The 24883-nt window shown below is 40.0% G+C and overlaps 1 protein-coding gene across 2 annotated transcripts in view; it reads right to left on the bottom strand.

Moving 5' to 3' along the window:
• Nucleotides 1-1442: 1442 nt before the first annotated feature.
• The window catches only part of amn (amnion associated transmembrane protein), a 39957-nt gene continuing 16516 nt past the window's right edge, over nt 1443-24883 (bottom strand). For both annotated transcript variants that reach the window (XM_002937997.5, XM_031891990.1), the window contains exons 4-12: nt 16828-16912; nt 15421-15656; nt 7359-7496; nt 7142-7250; nt 6153-6235; nt 4692-4878; nt 3326-3497; nt 3090-3213; nt 1443-1915 (exon numbers count right to left, since the gene is read on the bottom strand). In XM_002937997.5, the coding sequence (XP_002938043.2) occupies nt 1805-1915; nt 3090-3213; nt 3326-3497; nt 4692-4878; nt 6153-6235; nt 7142-7250; nt 7359-7496; nt 15421-15656; nt 16828-16912 (1245 nt within the window). In that variant the 3' untranslated portion in view covers nt 1443-1804. The remainder of the gene's footprint in view (nt 1916-3089; nt 3214-3325; nt 3498-4691; nt 4879-6152; nt 6236-7141; nt 7251-7358; nt 7497-15420; nt 15657-16827; nt 16913-24883) is intronic.

Here is a 24883-nt window from a genome sequence, read left to right as displayed (position 1 = left end):
GTAAAAGTACATTTATGATTAATGTTATTTATATGTAAGGGATTTGCCCATATTAGTTGTGGGAGACGGAAAGAAGACAATAGGTTTAGGCTCCTACTTGTAGCCCCCACGCTGTTGTGTTATATTTACCAAGATCTTTGGCTAGCTTCTTGTGCAAAATAGCTAGCAAGCCAGGAGTACAACATTAATGTTCATAGGCAGATTCTCAATAAGGCTAAGGGAGGCTAAGCCTCCCCAAACCTGCTTGGCACCTTCAAAAAAAAAAAAAAAAAAAAAAAAACCTCCATTTCTGCACTGTCCTGGAAATCATCTCCTGTTCCTGCAAGCTCTGGTTCTGCTGTAATCAGCTGTGCTGATTGGATCTTTCTTCTTGTGGATTCTCCAATCACAGCACAGCTTTCTTGACAGACAGTAAAATTGACCAATCAAGGTACAGATGCGGAAAGGGCTCAGGGACAAACTGAAGGCAGTGCAGAAATGAAAACTGAAAAGAATATTCTGCAGACTGTAACTTTAGCTAAGAACCAACTCTCAACTTGTGCTGCAGATCTCATCCCACTCACACAGGTACTATACGCAGGTACTATCCAGTTCTAAAGGCTGAATCACTAGCTAAAATTAAATTGTTTTTTGCCTGACATGAAATCTATAATATCCCTATCCTAAAAGATGGATGGTATGTTAACTCTTTCCCCCTGAAAAAGCTCATTGTGTTTTTATATATTTGTTGTTGTTTTTTGCACTTTACTTTTGTCATTGTTTTGATCATTTCTAGTTAGTTACAGTGGGGCCAATGTTGTGTATCAGTGCCAGTGTTATAGTGCCAGGGCCTGAATATCTGCCATCCGTCCCCACTGCATCTCACTGTAAATAATGTGCTGGTGTTGTAAATACAGACTGCGTCTCACTGTATTTAATGTGCTGGTGTTGTAAATAGAGACTGCGTCTCACTGAATGTGCCTGGGATGTCAGTACCGACTGCCTCTCTCTCTATAGGATTAACCTAAACACATCTAAAGGGGAGGTTCACTTTTAAGTTAACTTTTAGTATGTTATAGAATGGCCTCTTGCTAGCAACTTTGCAATTGGTCTTCCTAATTATTTTTTTTTTTATAGTTCTTGAATAATTTGCCTTTGTCTTCTGGCTCTTTCCAGCTTTCAAATGGGGGTCACTGACCCAGCAGCCAAAAAGTATTGTTCTGTGAGGCTACAATTTTTTTTATTGCTTATTTTTCCATTCAGGCCCCTTAACTATTCATATTCCCATCTCTTGTTTAAACCACTACCTGGTTGCTAGGATAAATAAGACCCTAGCTGCTGAAATACCAAATGGAGAGCTGCTGAACAAAAACATAAATAACTAAAAAAAACATTAAAAATAAAAGAGGACCAATTGCAAATTGTCTCAGAATATCAATGTTTACATTATATTAAAAGTTAATTTAAAGGTGAACTTCCCATTTAAGCTAATTGATCCCAAACACAAATGGATGGAGAATCCCTCACAGAAGTGCACGTTATGAATACATAACAAACATACATCCGAAGCATTTTAGGGTAAAAAAAACACTCCCATCCACACTTTTGCACAGTATCCCTGGGAGTCAGTGGAAACAGTAAGAGGTAGTTGGAAGGTTAATTTTTTACACCAGCAGTGAATCCACTAAGTGTCACATTAGCTTAAGGTTAGTCTGTGTATGGCCCATCTTTAGCCTCCCCAAACAAAAAAGTCTCTGCCTATGTTAATGTTTCTATTACTTTACACTCCATTGTGCTGTTTCCCAACAATTTATTAACATTGCCCTTAAATGTCATTAGTAGAATCATCATATAAAGGATTTGTAAACTGTACACCAGTCTGTCTGATAACAATTCCTTTCAGTGCTTCCTCTCCCTCATATAATGGTGGAACATCCTATGGAAAAGAGAAATAAAATGTTAGGTGATGCTTTTCTATTTATCTGCTGCAAAGTTATAATGGGGAAAGGCGAGACTCATGTTGAGGTTGCTGGAATGGTAGCCCAAGAGATGATAGAGGTTGGGTGTATTTAGGCGTATTACTATGGAATGTTCCAGATGTAGGTTCAGACGCTATGGGTGTGAAAACAGATCTCTACAAAGTCATTTAACCTAATTACAATAAAAAGAACTAACAAAATAAGTATATTGCATAAGTATACAGCCCGTTCAAGAGGTACGAACAATCTGAGGTGTGAACTATGCAGGGGGGCCAGTAAATCTCAATACTGATACAACTGAAAGCTTGCACAAAGTCACACCAGCCAGACAGATGGTTGGGGCCACACAAGGGTGGGCCGTGGGCCTGATACCCTGGATAAATGAGAATCATCTTAAACATAACACTGATATTATTAAGCCATTCCTGTCTCATTGTGGCTTTATGCTTGGGGGTCATTGTCTTAAGACAAATCGTCTCTCAATATTCAGGTTTCTTGCAGGCCACATCAGGTTTTCCAGCCAGAATTCACTGTATTTTGCTGCATTCATTCTAACCTGTAACCTTACAAGTGTTCCAGGACCTGCTACACCCTTACATATTGGCACCGCAAGTGAATTTAAGTTTCCTTGTTGTTTAACAGTATCTTATTGCCACTCTCCTATGAAGCTGTGACTCACAAAGCACCCAGGCAGCAGTTGTATGTATAGTCTCTCCAATCTGCCACTTAAGTTACAGGCCTCAGAATTCAAAATCTCTTGGTGGCCTCCTTTACAATTCGCCTTCCTAGATGGTCATTCACTTTTGGTTGGGAGCCTGTTCTTGGCAGTGTTACAGCTATTTTGTACTCCTTCCATTTCTTTCTGATTTGTTTAACTGGACTTACATTTCTTGTATCCATTCCCTAACTTGTGCTTTTTAGTCACCTTTTCATGGAGGTCATTAATTTAATTCACTTTGCTGAGATCACTTTTAACTTTGACATGTTGATCAGTGTAAAATTACATCTGCTATGAGGGGGCAGATCAGGGTGTGGTCTGACCAAATATTAAACGTATATGCCTTTTCTCACTTCAAACTTCCCTTAGTAAGCCTAACAAAGGAGCCAAGCAGTCTTCACTGACATACTCACTGTTGAGTTATCTGGTATCCCATCAAATATTGGATTTTCAAATCCTTTGCTTTCCATATTGGTAACTACTTCTTCAGTTCTGTTTCTCATTCTCTTAAATGTTATTGCATGAAATGATGGCAGTCTAAACAAAGGAAGAGTGTATTCTTAAATCATGGTGGTGGATTAAAAAATAAATAAATTGTTAACATTGTACATATGATCAGAAATATGCATTACTCTATTACTTCAATTACCTTATAACCCCAGTTCTGTAGAGGAAGTAGGTGGCTCCAATCAAAGCCACACAAATAATAAACCCAATGACACTTGCAAAAATTGTCCCCACTGGTATGTCAGTTTTGTGGGCGCTTGTGCCACTGCCTGTAGCCAATAACAATTTTCCTTTTATAATACCGAAAGTTTGCCCTGCAGTGTAAAAAGAAACAATTAAAATGGTGGATTGTTTTTAAAAAATATATATTCCAAGTCACCCCAAAGTTCCATTATTACATAGAAACAAAAGCCAAACTCCATGCTACATAGGTCAAAAACTGAATGATTTATCTCTTACAATAAACAGAATGTGGCAAAACTAATTATAAGATAGTGTAAGCTTGTCTGTAAAGCAATAACCTATTGGCAGCCAAGTCATGGGATTCTTTTACATGAGATGTGTTGATCCTGCGGCCCTTTAACAGTAATTCACTTACCACTTTCAGCACAACTTCCCCCCATAGAGTTACAAATTTCTGGAAGTTGCACTTTAACAACAACAGCAATACCACATTTGTACTGCAGCCGATGGAAGGACTGTGATACTCCCAGCCCAGCATGACAAGGAAGAAACAACATTCCTACAGTAGTTTTCTTTATATCATAATGGCTACAGGTTCCCTAGGCCTTGGGTTTGGGTGCATTTTCATTGTCAGTGTCCCATTAGGGGGAAAAGTGCCATCACAACATTGTTACTTCAGGTGAAAATATTGTTCCTCTAAAAGCAGGGATCCCCAAGCTTTTTTTTTTTACTGGTGAGCCACACCTAGATGTAAAACGTGTTGGTGAGCTGCACAAGCATGACAAAAGTTCCACAAGGATGTGAAATAAGGGCTGTGATTAGCTATTTGGTTGCCCCATGTGGACTGCTGGCCTGCTGGTCTGGAGTAAGACTGTGTCTCCAAGCCAGAGATTTGAAAATAGGTTCCTACTTTGAGGCCACTGGGAGCAACATTAAAAACATGTTGCTCACAAGCCACTGGTTGGTGATTTTAACTAATAATTGGGCCACATTCATCTGCTTTAAACTTCAGCAAGGAGCACAGAGGAACTATGTGAATGTTTTACTATAAGACACATAATGTGTACAAAAGTGTAGTTAAAATGTATTTTACATCTGGACCCCCTGAACTATGACAGACGACATACCCACAAGTGTGTATGTATATACTTTAGTAAACTGTGACTCTGCTTTTGGAAAATGCACAGAACAATAACTGCTTTGTGCCTTTACAGTTGTGAAGCTATAACTTGTAACTTGGTGCTTAACTCATAACCTACCCATGGGATTTGTAACATGGAAGTCTGCAAGTATTTTAACTATAATGTGTTAAAGCAAATAATTACCGTGGCTTTGTATGTCCGACATGATGTCATAAGCAAGCTGCTGTGCATCACTTCCTGTCTGGGACCCATTTTTATCATCAATGATCACAATCTGTATTTCAGGGATGGAACCTCGAGGTATTATTCCTAGCACAGTCAGGGGCTTTTGTACTTTGGAGATGGCCAGTTTAACACCTGAATATTTAGTCTGCCAAGACATAAAAAAAGGTATTTTTACTTCTATTTCCCCTGCTACAAGCCACTTACTGCCACTAACCTGCCTTGCTACATTCTCACTTCGAAAAATATTATTTAGTATGGTGACTTATTGTATAGGAAGATACGCACTCGTACCACATATGGCTAATGACTTCCTAGCAATGCTGTTCCTACCTAGTCATTTCCCTTTGTTTGAGACATATACAAGTAATGCGGTTGACAAAATAAGGAAGTTACAGTATACATCATAGTTTCAGTTTGGGGATAAAATAAATGCTAATATTAATATATAATATAGTGATATTGGAGATGGGAAAAAATGCCCAAAGGGCATAAAAGCTGTAGTCAACTACTGCCTCTTTTACAGAGATGTCAACCAACCCCATGTTATGAGGAAGATAATGAGCCCCTCCAGGCCATTTTGAGACCTTATTTTATATTTTCATTTAGTGTAAATAGAAATTCGGGCCTAAAAAAAAACAGGACTGGATCATTATCTCCCTCATGACATGGGGTTGGTTGGAAGCTCTGGTTTTAAGCCTTAACATGATCGCTAGAATATTGTCAGGCTGCAAAGTGACACTACCAGTGTTGCTAGACATTTACATTTAAGTGAATGAGAGACAGAAGTTGTGGGTAGTAGATATTAACCCTCATTTTAGGAACCATGTGCATTTATTGTAGGCATGTTTATTACAATCCTGTGTCATTAAGCCTGCTAGGGAGCTGAGTAACAGGTTCTCTACTGGCACTCAGCACCTACAGGGTTACATCAGTTTTCTGCTTAAGGGAGATTGCTATCAGGAAGGCGGATGGTAACCACTGGCAGCTCATATTTACATGAATGGGAAATGTGACAATGCTTTTCAGCCAGAAAATGCACAATAGAGGTGATAAGATCACATAGGCTGGCAGAGAATATACCCTGTGTGCTCTAAGAGCTGACCTCATACGGCCTGGCAGGTTTTGGAACTGTTCAGGTACTATGTCATGGTGGAAACTATGTGTAATAAACATGCGAAATCACAGAGTAGAAATGAAAATATTTATTTAACTATATTTACTAAGATTGACGTAATGAAAAAAAAACATGATCCCTTTTAATTCTGGTCCCACTGGAAAATAGACAATGCACTGGATCAAATGATTAGCAGTCGTACGTTCCAAGATTTATTTTACATGGCCTGGGAGATTTCTCTTATAGAACTGAACAGCAGCAATTCATTGCAATCATAATTGGTATAATCATTAACTACTACATACCAGGCTGAGGAACGTGTGGGTGAGGCGATTGCGATAGTTCTCCAGGTCAAATTGAGATGAGTGTTCTAGAGAGACAGTGGCTCCTACAGACAAAAGGAGCACAAGAAGTTACCCACAAATGTGTTCTTACACTTCAGTAACTGGCTTGCACACAGTATGCAGGCTATTGATCAGCTGAAATCCATCTCATGTTCTGGCAATTACCAATATCTGAATAAAAAGGTTGTTTCTGTGCATAGTTGTAAGATACACATTCATTTATCAGGAAAAGGAGAAAGTGATGCTAATCTGTTTCTATCTTTTAAAACATATCCCTGAACCCATGTTAAGTGCTGCCACTGCTCTGCTCCTGTAAGTCTGGGATCCCCCATCCGGAAGTCGGGTTTTATTTCTTTTTTTTGTAACTTACATGTCGGGTTTTATTTCTATGCATGCCTAGTACTAGTCATTTTTTGCTTTCCAAACACATTTTTTGTATAATTATTTGCTTTCAATTTTCCATGAAATTGTTTTCTATGCCTAGCTGAACTTTTCTCAACCACTCTGCTAAGCAATCTATTTATGGTCTCAAAATCCTTCTATACCTTACACACTGAACAATAGTAAAAATGCACCCGAAGCGAGTGCCCCTACAAAATACAGTGAGGGCCAGAGTTATAACTGTAAACCATTTGTCTAAGTTCATTAAGTCCCCCCGTAGATGAGCACCGTGTTCGTATTTCAATATATTTCAATATGGCTCAAATCAGCTAAATCAGTTCAGACAAATCGGCACATTTAGGAAAGCCAAAAATATATGTGCCCATTGTTTAAAACCCATTACTGACAGCTAGAAAAGTGTTAGTAAATGTGATAAAATTCAAATTGCTGGGATAGATTGTGAAAAATAGGTGTTTCTCTCCTTTATAGATAATAAGCTGATTTCATTTCCTTACACTTTGCCTTTTATTCTTACATTTGTAAAGATTGGTCCCTTTCCCCCCACCTACCACATATTTCACAGCAGTGTCCGACTGGCTGCAAGGGATTAGCACATGTGACTTCGGGACATTTATTCCCATGGTGCCTCAGCAGGTTGGAGCAGATTTCTCTGAGGAACTATGAAAAAAATAAGCCATACACATATTATATTATATACAGTATATATTATAAATATATAGTATATTATATACACTACTATGCAACTACATGGACAAATTCCCTCACCAAGTTATTCCCACATTCACATCCAGTTTTATCTCTGCACTTGGTGTTTGTGATCTGCAGGCTGCCGGGTCCAGTGAACTGTAGTTTTCCAGTATTTGACTGACGATACTGGGAAAAGTCCTCGTCCCTGCTAAATTTCTACAGTTAAATAAAGATATAATAACTTATCAAAATCAGTTTCAGTAATCAGCCCAATAATGGGTTTTAAAGTCAAAAGCTACAAATACAGTTTCACACAAACTTAAACATTGTTCTATAATTCTCTGTCACAGAGGAGGTTCAGATTTCATAAATTTATGTAATTTTTTTTAGTGCATTGCAACTTTTACTTTGCCTTAGCTGATATTCCTAGGGCTAAGTACAGTAAATGCTTGTGGCCACTATAGGTATGGGATCTGTTATCCGGAAACCCGTTATCCAGAAAGCTCTGAATTACCGGAAGGGCATCTCTCTAATTAAATAATTACAATTTTTAAGATACAGTATATATCCCTTTTCTCTGTAATAATAAAAAAGGATCAGATTTTTTTATAAAATACAGTAAAACAGGTGCTAATCGCAGTGGGTTTTTTTGCAGACTTGTGCCCTGCACCTTGCTTAATGGCTGCAGATCTCTGCACTCCAAAATGGATATTTTTTCCCCAAATGCATTGGTCAATGGTAATTCTCAGGGTCGGACTGGGAAAAATCCTGGTGGGCCCTGGCGGCCCAGACCCGACCCTTGCGGTGCTCCCCCTGCCCGAACGCGTTATATTTACGCGCTCAGGGAAGGTCGTCGGGTGGGGGGTCTTGCGAGGGGGTTTGGGGGGGCCCTCTTGGGGGTACGCTATGGGCACGGGCCCTGGTGGGCCCTCCACACCCCAGTCCAACCCTGGTAATTCTCACTACAAATGCATTGAACTCCCCGCTTTTTGCGGCAACAAGTGGAAATTGGCTGCAAATTCATGCCTGGCAAAAAAATTTGGTCATCACTACTAACCACTATGTAGTTTACTATTAGTGATGTGCGGGCCAGCCTGAAACTCATGGGACCTGCAGGCGGGTTCAGGCTGACAGAGCAAATATGTGGGTCACCAGTGCCGGCTGAGCTTTCCCTGCCGCCCTCCCCGCCCTAGCTGTTCCTCTCTTCCACATTCATCAGTGTTTATTGATAGACGCTTATACCCTGGTCACGGGAAGCAGTATTTGTTTGACAATACTGTGAACCACTATAGTGCAATAATTATATAATAAATGATATCAATCAATATCAGTGACTGGCCCAAAAATGTGTTTGAAAGTCAGAAACTAAAGAAACAGGGATACCAAGAAAGGCATCAAAGTGACCAGGGCCACTGGGGCATCACCTGGGGGGCCTTCACTTGCCTGTCATTAAATTAATTAAAAGAAGTGTAACGCAGATTGATGAGAATTTAGAAGGAACCTAGTACACACGGTATACTTGCAATCTTCTGTGTAACAGGGAATGTTACTAAACAACAATCAGACAATAGTTGTGTCATTTAGCCCAGTACCCCGAGCACTGCAACCTGCTGCACATTCATTTTCCCCTTGTCTGACAGGTAGCAGTCAGGAAACACAGAGAAATGGGTATTTTTCTATTATGTTAAGCTGAGAACTTCCCCAATTAATCTGTCTCTGTCTAGAAGTTCCTCCCTGAAACCCGATCAGTGTTTGTGAGCAGCATTTACATGACTCACGGATAGAACGGTTATCAGACAAGTTAATGCAGGAGAGATGTCATATCAAAGACAGATGAGGGAGACAATTGGATGGATTTTGCTCCAGACAGATACCCCTAAGACACATATGCAAATGTTTCAACGGAAATGTGTACTTTAAAGAAACAGTAACGCCAAAAAATGAAATTGTTTTAAAGTAATTAAAATACAATGTACTGTTGGCCAGCACTGATAAGGGGCATGCCAGATGGGGAGATTAGTCGCCAGCGACAAGTTTCCTCTCAAGGCAACTTCCTCGATTTCGGGAAATAGTGGCGCCACATAAGCCATCCCACCGGTCGATTTACATTCTAGCTGGTTGGATGGCATTTCAGGGAGATTAGTCACCCGCGACAAGGGAGATTTGTCGCCGGCAACTAATCTCCCCATCTGTCACTGCCCTAAAACTGGTCTGTTTGCTACAGGAACGCTACTATAGTTTATATAAATAAGCTGCTGTGAATCCACGGGGGCAGCCATTAGGGCTGGAAGAAAGGAAAAAAGGCACAGGTTACATAGCAGATAACAGATAAGCTCTGTAGAAAATAATGTGGTTTTATAAGTTATCTGCTAAGTAACCTGTAGCTTTAATTGGCTGCCCCCGTGGCTAAACAGCAGCTTTGTTAATATAAACTATAGTAGGGTTTCTGAGGCAAACACACCAGTTGTACCAGTGCAGGGGTACACTTTCATTTTTTGGTGTTACTGTTCCTTTAATTAAGTTCACATTCCTACAAATGTAACCCAGACTGGTTTAGTTCATTTCACATAACTAGACATAACTATTGCCATAGTAAGCATTCATGTCATTCTGGTCACTCCAATGATAACATTTCCAGTGGACAAAATAGTCTGGAAAAAAAAAATCTGAATTGCTATCTTGAGACTTTGGTTTAATGCCACTACCATGCAGGCTATAGGAGTATGGTTGAATAAAATGGGTGGCATTAAGAGTCTGACTTGGGAAATGTCTGTTCTGAACTAGTTAACTTTCCCCCTTGGCTTCTTTGCCTTTAGTCAGGCCATGGGAATTTCTCCTACAAAGTAAAAAAAGACAATAATATTGACCTTCTCTGCATCAGTGAAAACATCATTTTAGGATTTACGTTTTTGGCAGCCTTAATATATTAGCAAACTGTGGGGGTATTTGAGGTGAGTGTTGGTTCCCAGGTGCCAGGAGCTATTTCAAACAGAAACAATAACTTTTTTTTAACAATGGACCAGCAGTGGATCAGGGTGCCAACTTGGAGGATTCATAAAACTATAATCCATACTTAACAAGCCTGAATAGCAGGTATTTCCCCAGAATGATCTTAGACTTGATGCCTGGTTGTAAGTAATATTATTCATGCATTCCTATTGTGGGAACTCCTTGTGTTAAGGGACACAGGCATATTGATGGTGCGTGTATGGCCAGGTTTAGCAATGCTGGTTTCTCTTTGTACACAGGGGCAGTTTGCATTGTATACCTCATTCAAAATAGCTTAGGTGCAATAGGAGCAACACGACTGGCACTAAGTGCTAATTAGCAGAGCTCAAAGCCTTCCTGTATGGTGTAAACCCATTTTTACACCTTTTTAAAGGTAATAAGCTTAATAAATGAAGTCCAATGAAGTCCCGAGTTCAACATGAGTGCAGTTTGAGGTTGCTATCTGCCTGGTTGTGACCCAGATAGCCCAGTTTTTGGGAGGGCTGTCCAGATCAAAACTGTCTGCTCCAAATTAGAACTCTATTAGATTGATGCAATGATTGGCCAATCGCTGATTGCCATGTCATAACCCCACCAATGATGGCCCTACCTATGACATGACCTGCTCCATACCCAACATCACCCGTCACCCAGCCGGAGTTGCTGAATGCAGAAGGTGGCAACCCTATGTGCAATGAATAGGGTTTGTTTTAATGAAGTTAAATTCATGCATGCCCATAGACATAGCAGCTATCTAAGCAACAGTGATTTGACAAGTGAACTGTCTGGTAGCTTACCTCCTGGTGAAGGACTAAAATACAAACAGTACCCTTCCATCAGTATCACACACATAGGAGCCATGTCCACATGTTACTTTGGTAGGGGGGTCACCATAACCTAGATCCTACACATCTTACATGGCAGTATGATAATGAGATGGGACCCTCAGTCACTGAGTTTCAATTGCACTGTCTGTCATGGTCCCTCAAGCAAAGTTAGTAAAAGCCATTGATTCCTAATTCTCGCTAAAAAAAAACAGCACAATGACAAAAAAAGAGCCTTACATCTGGCACTGAATGCAATTATAATAAAATAATGTGACAGTTAGAGTTAGTCAGGTATTTCAAGGTCAGGTTCTTCCAAAGAAGAACATGTATTGCTCTCTCAGCAGTCAGAGAGCTGTAAATGTGGGCACTATGTTACTTCTGTACCAGCCCAAGCCAAGCACAGCCCTTTAGCAGGGAAGATCTGTAAGATGCCCCCAGTAGCTCCCCATCTTCTTTTCTGCTGATTCCCTGCCCATGCTCTGTGCTGCTGTCACTTACTGAGCTTAGGGACAGACTCACCATATACTGTATATATAGGATATAAATGTCACAATATAAGCCTGATATTAAAGGAACAGTAACACCAAAAAATGAAAGTGTATAAAAGTAACTAAAATATAATGTGCTGCTGCCCTGCACTGGTAAAAGTTGTGTGTTTGCTTCAGAAAGTCTACTATAATTTATATACATAAGCTGCTGTGTAGCCATGGAGGCAGCCATTCAAAGGAGAAAAGGCACAGGCACATAGCAGATAACAGATAAAACACTATTGTATTCTACAGAGCTTATCTGTTATCAGCTATGTAACCTGTGCCTTTTCTCCTTTTTTCCAACTTGAATGGCTGCCCTCGTGGCTACACAGCAGCTTATTATATAAATTATAGTAGTGTTACTGTAGCAAACACACCAGTTTTACCAGTGCAGGGCAACAGTGCATTATATTTTTATTACTTTAAAGCTCTTTCATTTTTTTGGTGTTACTGTTCTTTTAAATAATGCAGATTATTAGTATGTCAGCTCTGAAACCAGGGCAATTAGCATCAGCCCCAGTATCAGCTTATAGGATAGGGAGACCTTATTTTCTGCTTGATAATTTGTGACAACCCCTAAGTTTAGCTTCAAAACAGCTGCCCAGATCCCACTGAGCATGTGAGTGTCACCGACACGCCCAGTGCGGATTTCAAATCCGGGCACCCTGAGGCTGCCCCCCCCCATTCACACCCCCCCCCACGCGAATAATCTCCCCAATCGTGCATGCGTGAACATCTCTTCTCCCCCCCCCACGACGCCACAAGCACACATGCGCAGGCATTTATACTCCAATAAGGAGTTGTGGGGAGCAGTCCCCATTGCTCCGTATGGGAGCGAAGTGTCAAAATTTGTTTGCGGCATGCCGCCCTAGGCCCGGGCCTTTGTTGCCTCACCACAAATCCAGGCCTGGACACGCCTAACAAAATCCAAAATGGGGAGCTCCTGTGAAAAAGTACTGGATCATTACAACAACTGAGATTCTAAACCTTTAGGCTGGAATTTCTATTAATATTAATCTTTAGGGTTTATTTCTCCTTTAAGACAAATTTTAACAAATATTCAGTCAATAAATGTGCTCTATTTGTGCAGGAAAGGAGGCTCTGCCCATTAAACAAACAGAACAGATTATTCTATCAAGATAATTTCACATTTTCCATTAATCAGAATTTGCTTTTGTTTAAGCTTTTGCTTACATTTAGAAAGTATACAGTTAGAAAAAAATGTTACTAACTGAACCCCCATCATTAAAAAAATTAAAGAAGTCAAATATTTACATAACATTTGTAAGGCCCAACACTGAACACCAGCAAATCATGCAGATACACTGGATCTTTGATGCTTACATGGGCCTCCACTACATGGGAGAAAATAGACCTGGAAGGCAACACAATTTCCTGGCTTCATGCAGTCCCTTTACATTGTTATAAAAAAGAATACAATGACTCAGGCGCACTGTCACTATTACATGCAATGGCACTTCCTTTTGCTCACAATAAGGACATCACTGACAAGAACTTCATCTGTTGCATTCTCTTTGTACAGTAGAGGGAGTCCTTATTCCATCAAAGTGTTATGAGTGATTGTTGCTGGTCCATGAAAAGAAAATGCTCCCTGTCGCTGGTTAAATCCACTTTACATTGGGCAGTATTCAGCCCCCATTCAGGAGAAAGGCACAAGCAGAGTTGGATACCAGTAATTAGGGGGACCAGATCACTTGCAAAATAATAGACACGTCTAATAAATACATGTGAATAAACTAATCGGTTCAGCCCTGCTGGTTGGAATTTTTAGACTTGTCCCAGAAGTGATCTGGTCACCCTGCAGTAAGCAGCCAACCTTGTATACTTGTATATTTCCTAAAGTTTCCATAGATTTTGGTAAAACAGTACCCCAGTAAGCTACATTATCATGATTATAAAGTATCAGCAGTCCCTCATAAGAGCAGGGGGAAGACACAAGTTTAACAGAGAGTGATTGTTTCACGCAGTACAGACTGCTCAATTATCTGTTTGTGTGCAAAGCCAAGCAAGGTAAGTAGCCTCTGGGAAGGAGCAAGGGTGGAGCTGAGGGCTGCAAAAAACCCATTGTAACCCCTGGAATAGTTACTTAAAATATCATCTTTATTTATATGCTCTTTAAAATGCCGATAACATTCTTAATGTACTCACTCTGTAATTGTAAATATATTTCCTTGTTTCTGAAATATATATACTGTATATCCTCATTCCAACTTTGTATGGAAGTCCTAAGCTCTTATGCATTGATTTATCTATTTACTGTTACTGTATTACTGAATATACTGTAACTATACCCTTGTTTGTGTTCATAAAGCACTGCATACTCCGATAAACATACACATTACAGCTGGGTCCACTGCTGTCCTACCGCAGCCTCCATATTGTCTGTCAAAAGTCATGGCAGCTAAAATGCCCCGTTACCACTCCTGATAATATTAAATGAAAAGGACCTTGAGTGAGGAACATGGTGCAATTAAAGGCTGACCACTTATCACCTCCTTGTGCATATTTTACATCATTAGAAGCTTTGTTTTAGCCACTGCTGGTTTGGTTTTCCCTGACATCAACAGTAGTCAATCCCCACATCCCTATATGCTGTATCCCTTAGTGAGATGGGGCAGATGGGGTGCTTTGTTGCCCAGAGGAAATCACACTCCTGAATCAAAACACCTTTGAATTGCTCCTTATGTGAATCACTGCAGGTAAAATTGAATTACTGCATGATTGTATGGAAATTCTCACTTTTAAATTTTTGCACAATTACTTGTTTTACTAGCAGTGATTGACATAGGGAGAAATTCAAAGGTTTTCTTTTTGGTTGTCTGCAGGAGCAAGATATCTTAAGGACTACAAAGGCTGCTGATAGGCAACATCGATTCCATGATGTTGGCCTAGGGCAGTGTAACTGGACCTTTGTTTACTTTGGTTTAATTATTTCTTGCCTCATTATATTCAAATTCAGCTGCTTGAGAGTAATATTATCACATAATTCTTGGGGCAGCTCTGGAGGCCCAACAATAAGATCTTGGTCCTGGGCCCACTTGTACTTTAAAGCTACATTCATAGCTCTCTGGGAATTCAAACAAATATTTAAAGCAATTTTTTACTAAATTTGGCATCATCTGGCAGTGTGTTTGCTTAAAAACATTCTGTGAAATCTACACTTGGATTTTGTGTCTAAATTCTACATATTGGCATATATAACCAATCAAATGACCAGAAGGGATCAAGGCCTGTATCTGCCAATTTGGGCAACAATGTGTATATTCAAACTGGCCAACAGTCTAATTGCCATCAGGCAAAAAGTACCCAATGTTCCCAACTTTACTCAAAAGAGTAGTTAGTAAAAATATATTTTATGGAATGGGCAGATGTTGTTCAGACAGAAATTATATAAATGTCTATAAAGCTGCAGCAGCAGAGTGAGAAGAACTCAAGGAAATCACAGGCTGGAGACTTCAGAGCTGCTACCAAGCTACTGGTTGGGGCACAATGCAGGCTGCTCTCTGAAGTTGATTTTTTGGTGTGAAATGTTTATGCTTTCAGTAAATGGAACCTGTTAATACCTCTTCCAATATTCTGTATAATGTGTTAATACATTCATTGTCTTTATGAGTCACACACATTGTTAAATGTACAAATTCCATAATTAAAATAAGGATTTGGCAGAATAAAGTTAGGAATCAGATTCAGATTGTTTTTCTGCCAAATATGTGTTCTGTGGTATTGTGGAATTGTTCCATCAACAAATTCAATCCAATTTCTTATTTACCTTACCTGTCCCATTACAGAAATGCTTTTTAGCTGGATTGCAGAGTCTGTTGCCTCAATGCTAACGCAAAATGATGTTTCTGGGGGAAATATTACATCATCGTATTGACAGGGTACGCGCTCTGCATCCACGTGAAAGAGAGATTTGCCCCCCTCAAGATCATCCACTGAAAGACCAGATAGCCACAAAGTAGGATCAAGCCACTTGTGCTGGTCTGTGTCTCGGAACATTATAGTCGACCCTGTTCCAGAAAAACAGGAGAACAGATTCTAAGAAAGATAAAGTGGTTTGTTTACTAAGCCATCATAGCTGCATTGAAAATGCTCTTAGTTCATAGATTGCTATGGGTTACTAGGCTAGGATCAAAATTTGCACCATATTTTACATTGACCCTTCAATGCCTTTACCCACTACTGGAGCAATGTCTCTCTACAAACTGCAGATAATTAAATACATTCTCAGACCCACCCAATTAGCAACACAGCCATAAGAAAAACCAAATAGGAACAATGTTGTAACTGGGGCACTCAAAAGTATGTGCTCTGTCTAGTGTTTTCTAAATGATTATTCATTATTTATTATTGAAACCTATATTTAAATAAATGATGCCCCTACCCCATCTCTGCAGCATAAATAAAATATTGCTCTGTTTATAAAACTAAGTTATGGGGCAGAGAAGAGTCTGATCGAATGTCCCTACTCTCTCCCTTCAATGAAATGGCAAGATGCTCACCAAGGAGTGTGTGCCATTTTTCTTCAAAGATGCTCACTTGGCTTATTGAACTATCCGTAGTCTAAGCAACAGATAATTATTGAACTTTTAGCCTTATCAGAAAATATTATGCGTGAGGGAAAGCCAACGTGGCTGTTCACCCTAAGAACACTGTCACCATGGTGAAGAATTGTGGGGACTTTGTCTTGACATGCTGGTGACTGTGTTATACACACTATACTATGTGATCCTGGCCTGGACTGGGATGAAAAAAATAGGTCCTGACATCTCAGGTTCACAGAGGCCCAACCAGCTCCATAAACAGTGACTGTCTATGGCATCTTACAGCAGTCCCTCTGGCATCTGCCAGAATTCACAGATTGCCAGTCTGGGCCTGGTCTCAAGCAACTGTGTTATAAAATGTTGCAATTACTATGCCATACAATCATGGGGCCAAATACTCAAACGACTTTCCAAGTTTTAAAGTAGGGGCAATTATGGGCATATCAGTGGGGTTGACCCTATTGTACGGTGGACATGGCTTATATTTTTGGCATAGGCCTAGTACATCACTTCCCTCTGTCTTTTTAGCCATTTTCAGCCACTGGTCATAAGTGGGGCTACCATAAATTCTCTAACATGCTAGTATGAAGTAATGCAGTAATATCAGCAATAGATAACAGAAATAATCTCTTCTTACCTTTACCACATTCTGCAATATCTTCAGTAGAGGCCAAGAAGCCTGCGCTCGGTGACAGAATGAACTCTCCATCCCACGGCAGGTACTAAATATAAATAATTGTATGTCAGCTTCCAGAATCCCTCCCAAGAACACAGTGTATTGGAAAGAACACTTTCTATAGTATTTCTGGAACAGAGCAATTAATTCTCTTCCTGCTGGAGGAACCTTTCCTGCTGGCAGTAAAAATTATTAGCAGCTTTTTATTTTTGTAGCTATTATTACTATACTGTTATCTGGATGTGCTGTAACACTGTCTCTAATTCATACATCATTTAACTAAGGAAATAAATAGTTGCTTGACCTCCAATGAGTTTGGAACATGCAGTTTATAAAAAGGTGTTATATTTATTTCACAGACTGTTAGGTAATTGAAAAACATGATATTATTATTATCAAGAATAAAGGCGCTGTATCATCTCCTCATGGAACACCATAGTAAATACAGTTTTGGATTGTTTGTGAAATATGCAATTTTGGATTCCAAAGAAGGTCAAGTTAATCTTATAGAGGTGTAATGTCCCATCAGAGGTACCTTAAAGCACCAGAGTTTTGTATTATATGCTTGGGGAGCCCTCTCCCAGTTTCACATATACAGGTATGTTGAACAGAATATTAGGACGTGGGGGCTTTCCGGATAAGGCATCTTTCCATAATTTGGATAAGCATATGTTAAGTTTACTAAAAAAACATTTGAACATTAAATCCAGTAAAATTGTTTTTCCTACGATAAAGATTCATTATATCTTAGTTACCATCAAGTACAAGGTACTGTTTTATTATTACAGAGAAAAAGCAAATCTTTTTTTAAAATGTTGATTATTTGTTTAAAATGAAGTCTAAAGGAGATGGGCATCCCATTATTTGAGCTTTCTGCATAACAGGTCTCTAAAAAATGGATCCTCATCCCTGTATTGTGTTAGTTTTCCCACCTCTCCTATTAAATTACTGGCGGTATTCAGTCCATAAAAACTCAACATTTAGGGTATCTAAGGGGGAAAGGAGACTTCTGCAAAAGCATACAACAAAGAACTGGGTTTGAGTCTTCAAAAGAGAATCAAAGTTAATATTCCCCTTGGAATATATTTTCCATGTTTCTTGATTGTCTGAAAAATGCTTTCCTCTATTTCTGTTTCACTGGGAGGTCAAATATAGACATGGGGGAATTCACAAAGCAGAAGTCATATTAATCCAGGCTTGTTACCATAGTGAGCATTCTACAATTAGCTCAGCTCAGTCAACTGCAGTAAGAAAGACTAATGAAAGCAATATTGTGATTGGTTGCTATGGGTTACTACTCTGGAGTAAAACTTATACCAGTTACATCCATTGACTCCAATGCTAGCAGAAATCAGCATTAGATTAGTTTAACATCTCCCTGGGCAGGTTTGATTTTCCCATTTGGCCTATGCCTATTTTTGTAATTTGATTGATCAAATTATCCCGATCTTGAGAAGATCTGCTCATTTGGTGACCTCGCCAAGTGAGTGAATCATAAAGTGTATGGGTAACTTAACTCTCTGTAATAATGATTTTAATTTTGTGACTTTATAAAGAAGAGGTATATATTGTTACCCCTTCTCTTATTGTCTTCTGTATCATTCTGTATCATTTTGTATCATTTTGTATCATTTAAGATGACCTACACAAATAAATAAAGGGTGTTATGAGAATTATAGTCTAAAATGCATTGCCACATATGGACTTAAAAAATGAATTGTTACCTTGACAAAGCTATAAAAATATTAGGTGTAATTCTGTAATAAAGGAGTTATAATTATCATAGTGAGTGTCTGTTTCTTGTCTTCTCATAGGGCTGGTAGTACAAATGAGATGCTACCTCCCATAAGCTTCTTTTAAAGGAACTATAGTGTTAACATATTTTTGCAATGATCATTGAGTGGAATTATTGTGATTTAAATCTGCGGATTATATTATTTCAATATTTTATATAATTGCAATATTTTTGGTATTGCCTTTTGCTGTACAGTGTGGAGTCACCAAGCACACGCGCCTGTGGGTCACAAGCTGTCTGTACTGTTATGTGACAACATGGAGTAAGAAGGCAGAATTCTACATTTAGGGAAAATGGACATGCATAAATCACATAGCTGCCTTCTTCCTGCTCCTTCTTTCTTATTCATATGTATTGTTGCGTGAAGCGCGGTTAGTTCTAGGCAATTCGCTGCTTTTAAACATTGATGCTTGAGGTAATCCCCAGCCACCTGTGCCACATACTCATAGTTTCCCCTCAGGCACCATCCAAACGAGTCCCCTGCTGTGAAACCATGAGCTGTAAAACCACAAGTTCAGATTTTACACTTAGTATTTAGAATATAGTGGTTTTTTTTGCTCTTTTGCTGAGGCTCCCATTGTTACCATAGGCATATCCACTAAGAAGCAGGGGCCCCATTGTGAATCCTAGTTTGTCTTTTTAAGGCCAACAAGGGAGTGAGGAATGCTCTGCCATGTTAATTGCAATATAGGTTTGACAAGAAACTTTTGTTTTGGGAAAAGAGTTTGGCCACCCACGGCCTATGACAAATAGGGCTCATCCAGTCATTAGTCTGGGGCCAGTTATCAGATTATACCAATTGTTGGCAGCTGTTATAGGTGTGTGTATGGCCACCTTTACCCATTTAAAAATGTTCCCAGCGCTGAAACAAAAACTTTTTGTAAAATGATATCTCTGTGCTATAAGCAACCACTTGCAAAAGTATTTTAATCTTAACCCACCTGCCTGTCTAACATCTAATTTCAAAAGTACATCAATAAAACTTGTCCCCTCTTTTCTTCTAAAACAGCCCTTACCCTCTATTTATTTGGGAAATCGATCCACTAGATGCCCCTGAATGAAAGCTTTATTACATTACTGAACTTCATGACCCTACACATTACTTACAACTTAAATACATGTAATGCTTCTTTGGTTAATACAGTTGAGATGCTACAATGAAAGGAAATAGAAATTTGAATAGAAACTTGAATAGAATAGTTTCTTGGATAGAAACTTGAATTTATGCAAAAAATAATAATGCCTATCCCACTTTTCTTCCTTAAATGCTATGTGTACTGTTACTGGAGCTATTTGCATTGGTGAGCTCATCTCATAGCAACTCTGACCTCCTGATACTTTAGCCAGGAACATGGCATGCCCCCAGAAAAATCCCCCCTGGCTCATTTAGGAAAAATTCTGTAGCATCAGATAATTCATGCTGTGGCCATCCCCTGTCTGGAAAGAAATGACTGTACAATTTTAGCAAGCAAGAATTATTTTATTAAAGCCTAACCAGCACTAGCCAGTGCAGGAAAATGTGTAAGGCAAGGGTGACGGCACTCAGGATTTTCACAATAAAAGATGAATAGTAAAAATTGAACTTCAATTTTGACTATTCATCTCTTATTGTGAAAATCCTGTAAATGCTGTCACCCTTGCCTTCTCTCTCTCTCTCTCTCTCTCTCTCTCTCTGTGTATATATATATATATATATATAAAAGAAGAATGTACAAGCCGTAATAAGGCTGATTACTGGTTTTATTCACAGACTTGAGCTCCACAATGCAACGTAAATCAGTTTTGCCCCAGGGCCATGTTACTTTTCTACAATCTATCATTCTGGGATCAGCAAGCCATATTTAGCCCAGCCCTATGGGAGACTTTCCTTGGGCCGGGTTGGAGCTGCAGAGTGCCATTGAGTCCTATGGGAGACTTTCCTTGGGCCGGGTTGGAGCTGCAGAGTGCCATTGAGCCCTATGGGAGACTTTCCTTGGGCTGGGTTGGAGCTGCAGAGTGCCATTGAGCCCTATGGGAGACTTTCCTTGGGCCGGGTTGGAGCTGCAGAGTGCCATTGAGCCCTATGGGAGACTTTCCTTGGGCCAGGTTGGAGCTGCAGAGTGCCATTGAGCCCTATGGGAGAATTTCCTTGGGCCGGGTTGGAGCTGCAGAGTGCCATTGAGCCCTATGGGAGACTTTCCTTGGGCCGGGTTGGAGCTGCAGAGTGCCATTGAGCCCTATGGGAGACTTTCCTTGGGCCGGGTTGGAGCTGCAGAGTGCCATTGAGCCCTATGGGAGACTTTCCTTGGGCCAGGTTGGAGCTGCAGAGTGCCATTGATTCCTATGGGAGACTTTCCTTGGGCCGGGTTGGAGCTGCAGAGTGCCATTGAGCCCTATGGGAGACTTTCCTTGGGCCAGGTTGGAGCTGCAGAGTGCCATTGATTCCTATGGGAGACTTTCCTTGGGCCGGGTTGGAGCTGCAGAGTGCCATTGAGTCCTATGGGAGACTTTCCTTGGGCCAGGTTGGAGCTGCAGAGTGCCATTGAGCCCTATGGGAGACTTTCCTTGGGCCGGGTTGGAGCTGCAGAGTGCCATTGAGCCCTATGGGAGACTTTCCTTGGGCCAGGTTGGAGCTGCAGAGTGCCATTGAGCCCTATGGGAGACTTTCCTTGGGCCAGGTTGGAGCTGCAGAGTGCCATTGAGTCCTATGGGAGGCTTCCAAAATCATGCAAAGTCGGAAAGGTTTGCCCGCCGTTTACGAGCGCTCAATGCGAAAAAGTCGTAACGGCGACGAAAAAGGTGCGACAATTCGCAAAAAAGTTGCGACGGAAAAATACGAAAAAGTTGCAAAATGTTTGTTTCCAATCCGTTTTTTTCCCATTCGGGATTCGGATTCGTCGATTAGTAAATCTCCCCCTTAGACGCTTGATTTATTACAACAAGTTCTTGTACTGTGGCACTCTTCACAAACAACACAAAAGTATCAGTCACTAGCATTGGTGTTGTTATCGCACTCTGTGTTGCACTTGGCCTTGGACTATTTGCAGTAACATAACTGAGACATAACAAATACATACAGTAATATTTATGCATTAATTCATAGCATCTTATAAGGATCTCTAATAAACATGCATATATAATATATTTATTTATAAACACCTGAGTATAAGCTGGATGCATGCCAATTCCACCATATATCCTCACTGGGAACATAAAACTTGCCTTTTTTGTACAAAATATTTTATATGAAAGCATGACATTTTTACATTTTTTTGTTTCTTTTGGCAAAGATCCAGAGGATTCTTTGTTATGCTGCCAAAAGAGTATAGGAGAACCTCTGTAAAATAATAATAATCTACATCTCTACGGATGCTGCAGGTTGGTATAAGGCACCAGATAAAGAGTTTTTTCGTCTAGTTTTACATTTCCACCATGTCTTGTACCTGCAGACAATGAAACCATATTTATATAGAACAAAGAGAAAATGAAACATTGCACAATCATTGCTTAAATGACACTTTATACCTATAGGTGGCGATGTCCATCAACAGAACACATACAGAAGAAGGAAGCCTGTGTTTTTTAACCTTAGATGACACCATGGAAACTACCCAGGAGTTTTCAAAAGTAATTCCTGGACTGGTAACCAAATGAGGCCTCCTGTAGCCCCTTAACCCTTTTAAACAAGTCATAACGCAAGCGTCTCTGTTCTGTATAACTTTTTCAGTTTTGCTTGTGACTACATTTTAAAAGCACAAATTGTTTGATTATTATTGGTAATTGTAGGGTAATCGTTTAAACTGTGATTATGTAAATTATAATGTTACTACATGCTAAACGTAAGTGCTCACAATATTTAAATATAATCCGAAAAATATTGGGGTTTTGGAAGGCTTACCAAGGCTATTCCCTTTGTACTCGTTACCACCCAATCAAAATGCTGTAGCCTACGATACTGGTAAGTCAGCTGAACTGTAGTGAAAGCAGGGTTATATGTCTTAAAGGAAAAATATAACCACCCTTTTTGACATTAGCTCATTTAGTTGAACATTATCTATCTGACACTAAAACATTTTCTGAACTTCCACTGAATTTCACAAACTGAAAGGAAACCATAGTCTGTCTGTGCTGCAAGAACCATTCCCCTCCTTCTTTAGGCTCCAGTCCCTCACACACCTTATTCCATTGTGAAGTGATGCATTCTGGGACTTGCTATACCTCTATTTTATATGGTGGTTGGTGCACAGATTCTCTTAAAGGAGAATGCAAGTCAAAATTTAAAAAGCATACTGCCCAATAGTCCTCCTATTGTTTAGTAAAAACGCCACACTTTTGGCTCACCTAATCAAATATTTACTCAGTCACACTTACTTCACATTTTCTAGAACAGGCAGCCATCTCTAAAAAGGTATTCTCCCTTCCTTTCCCTCCTTGCTTCATACTGCACATGTGTTTCATTCCCTCCCCCCCTCCCCTCTGGCAGATCCGCTTCTGATTGGCTGGTGGGCATGTGTAGCTCAGAACAGGAGACAGGATAAAGTTACACACATGCTCAGAGAATAGGAAGGCTGCCGCTGGCACCTACAGGAAGGGGAGAGAGATTTCAGTGATGTCACTGTAGTCTTCACACTGCTGTAGGCTGCCAGCACCATATCTCAGAGAAGCAAGCAGGGATCTGGGAATTTAGATATGCAGTAAGTACTTAAAAAGAATGCCTTTAGACTTACTATTAATTTATATTAACCTTTCATTGTCCTTTAAAACCAAAGGGACTAATTCCCAGAGTCCCAGAATCTATTACTGCATAATGGAACTAAATTAGGAAAGGGTTTCATTACACTGAAAGCTTATGTGGGTAGAGAAACCTGTCCCACCAAGCACACTGGACGACTATTATGGATTCCTTTCAATATGTGGAATCAGTGAAAAAAATTGTATTAGAGTTTAGATAGTGTTTATGGTAGGATTGCCACCTCTGCGGATGGATAACCAGAACAAAGGGCTGATGGCACCGGGGGGTGGGTAAATCATGCTGGGAGTAGGCATGATGACATCAGGGGCAGGCTTGATGATGTTGGATGAGGTTATGATGCCAGAGCAGGGTTATTGTGTCATTTAGACCCATTTGGCTGAATTTCTGTCCAGTTTTCTCAATATTTTAAAACGGACAGAAAGTTTTGAACCAAACAGACCATTAAAAAACTAGGATGTCCAGTTCAAAACCAGGGTCAACTTGGGCTATATTCTGCCTGATAAGTCAATCTTTTCATTTAAGGCATAGGAGTCTTATACAGAAACCAGTTATCCAGAAAGCTCTGACATGCTAATTTAGAAAAGCACTTGCTCATTTTTGACTGACTTGCTTTTACTTTCTGTAATAACAAGAAACTCTATTTGATAACTAAGCCATTTTGATAGTAAAAACTCACAGTAAGTATATTAATATTTTCATGTTTTTCAATGATTGGCCATTATTGTTCGGGTTTCACAAGGCTGAAAACCAAACAGACAGTTAAGTCCTGAACAGCCCTAAAAAAAGAAATTGTTGGGGTCGAAACCGAACAGGTGGCAACCCTAGTTTATGCACATTTTCTTCATGACGCCAACGGATTGAACAGGTGATATATTTTCCCTTAAAATACTCTCTAAATTCTAAACGTTAGTTTTAGCTGAATTTGACAGGTTTCAATAAGAGACATTCAGAATCGTCAGGACTTCTAACAAGACTTTAGATTATGCTATCTTTATTGTTATACCTTGTAAGGGGTTAAGGACATGGGGACATGGCATTTCCAACTTCGTAGCTATCAAGATGTCCTGGGTGACCCCATTTCAGTTTTGGTCTACGATAGCTTTTTATGTTCATGATCACATACATGAAGGATTACATGAGTAGCTAGGCCGGCAGCTTTCAATCCAACATTTGGTTCATGGGCAGGCGAAGCCGACCAAGTGCCCTAGGCAGCACGGTTGGCCACCTCTCCCCTGCAATCACCTTCCGGCCCAATGTCGTTGGGGAAGGGGGTCATTGTCCCTGCTGCACAATGACAAGTGGCGGGGACAATGAAAAGGGAGGACAGCCTAGGGGTAGACAGGAGAAGTATCTGCCTGGTGTGCCCCCTCATCATTGCACCCTATGCAGGTGCCTCTTCTGCCACCCCTATTTCCGGCCCTGGTCTAGTTGCTTTATATTGAACCAAATCCTTGATCAAGAGCCTTTTAAATGTCAGTAGGGTTAAAGCA

The sequence above is a fragment of the Xenopus tropicalis genome, chromosome 8 (assembly GCF_000004195.4).
Source record: "Xenopus tropicalis strain Nigerian chromosome 8, UCB_Xtro_10.0, whole genome shotgun sequence".
NCBI lineage: Eukaryota > Metazoa > Chordata > Amphibia > Anura > Pipidae > Xenopus > Xenopus tropicalis.
The sequence above is the reverse complement of the archived record's forward strand: the minus strand, read 5'-3'. Positions and strand labels throughout refer to the sequence as shown.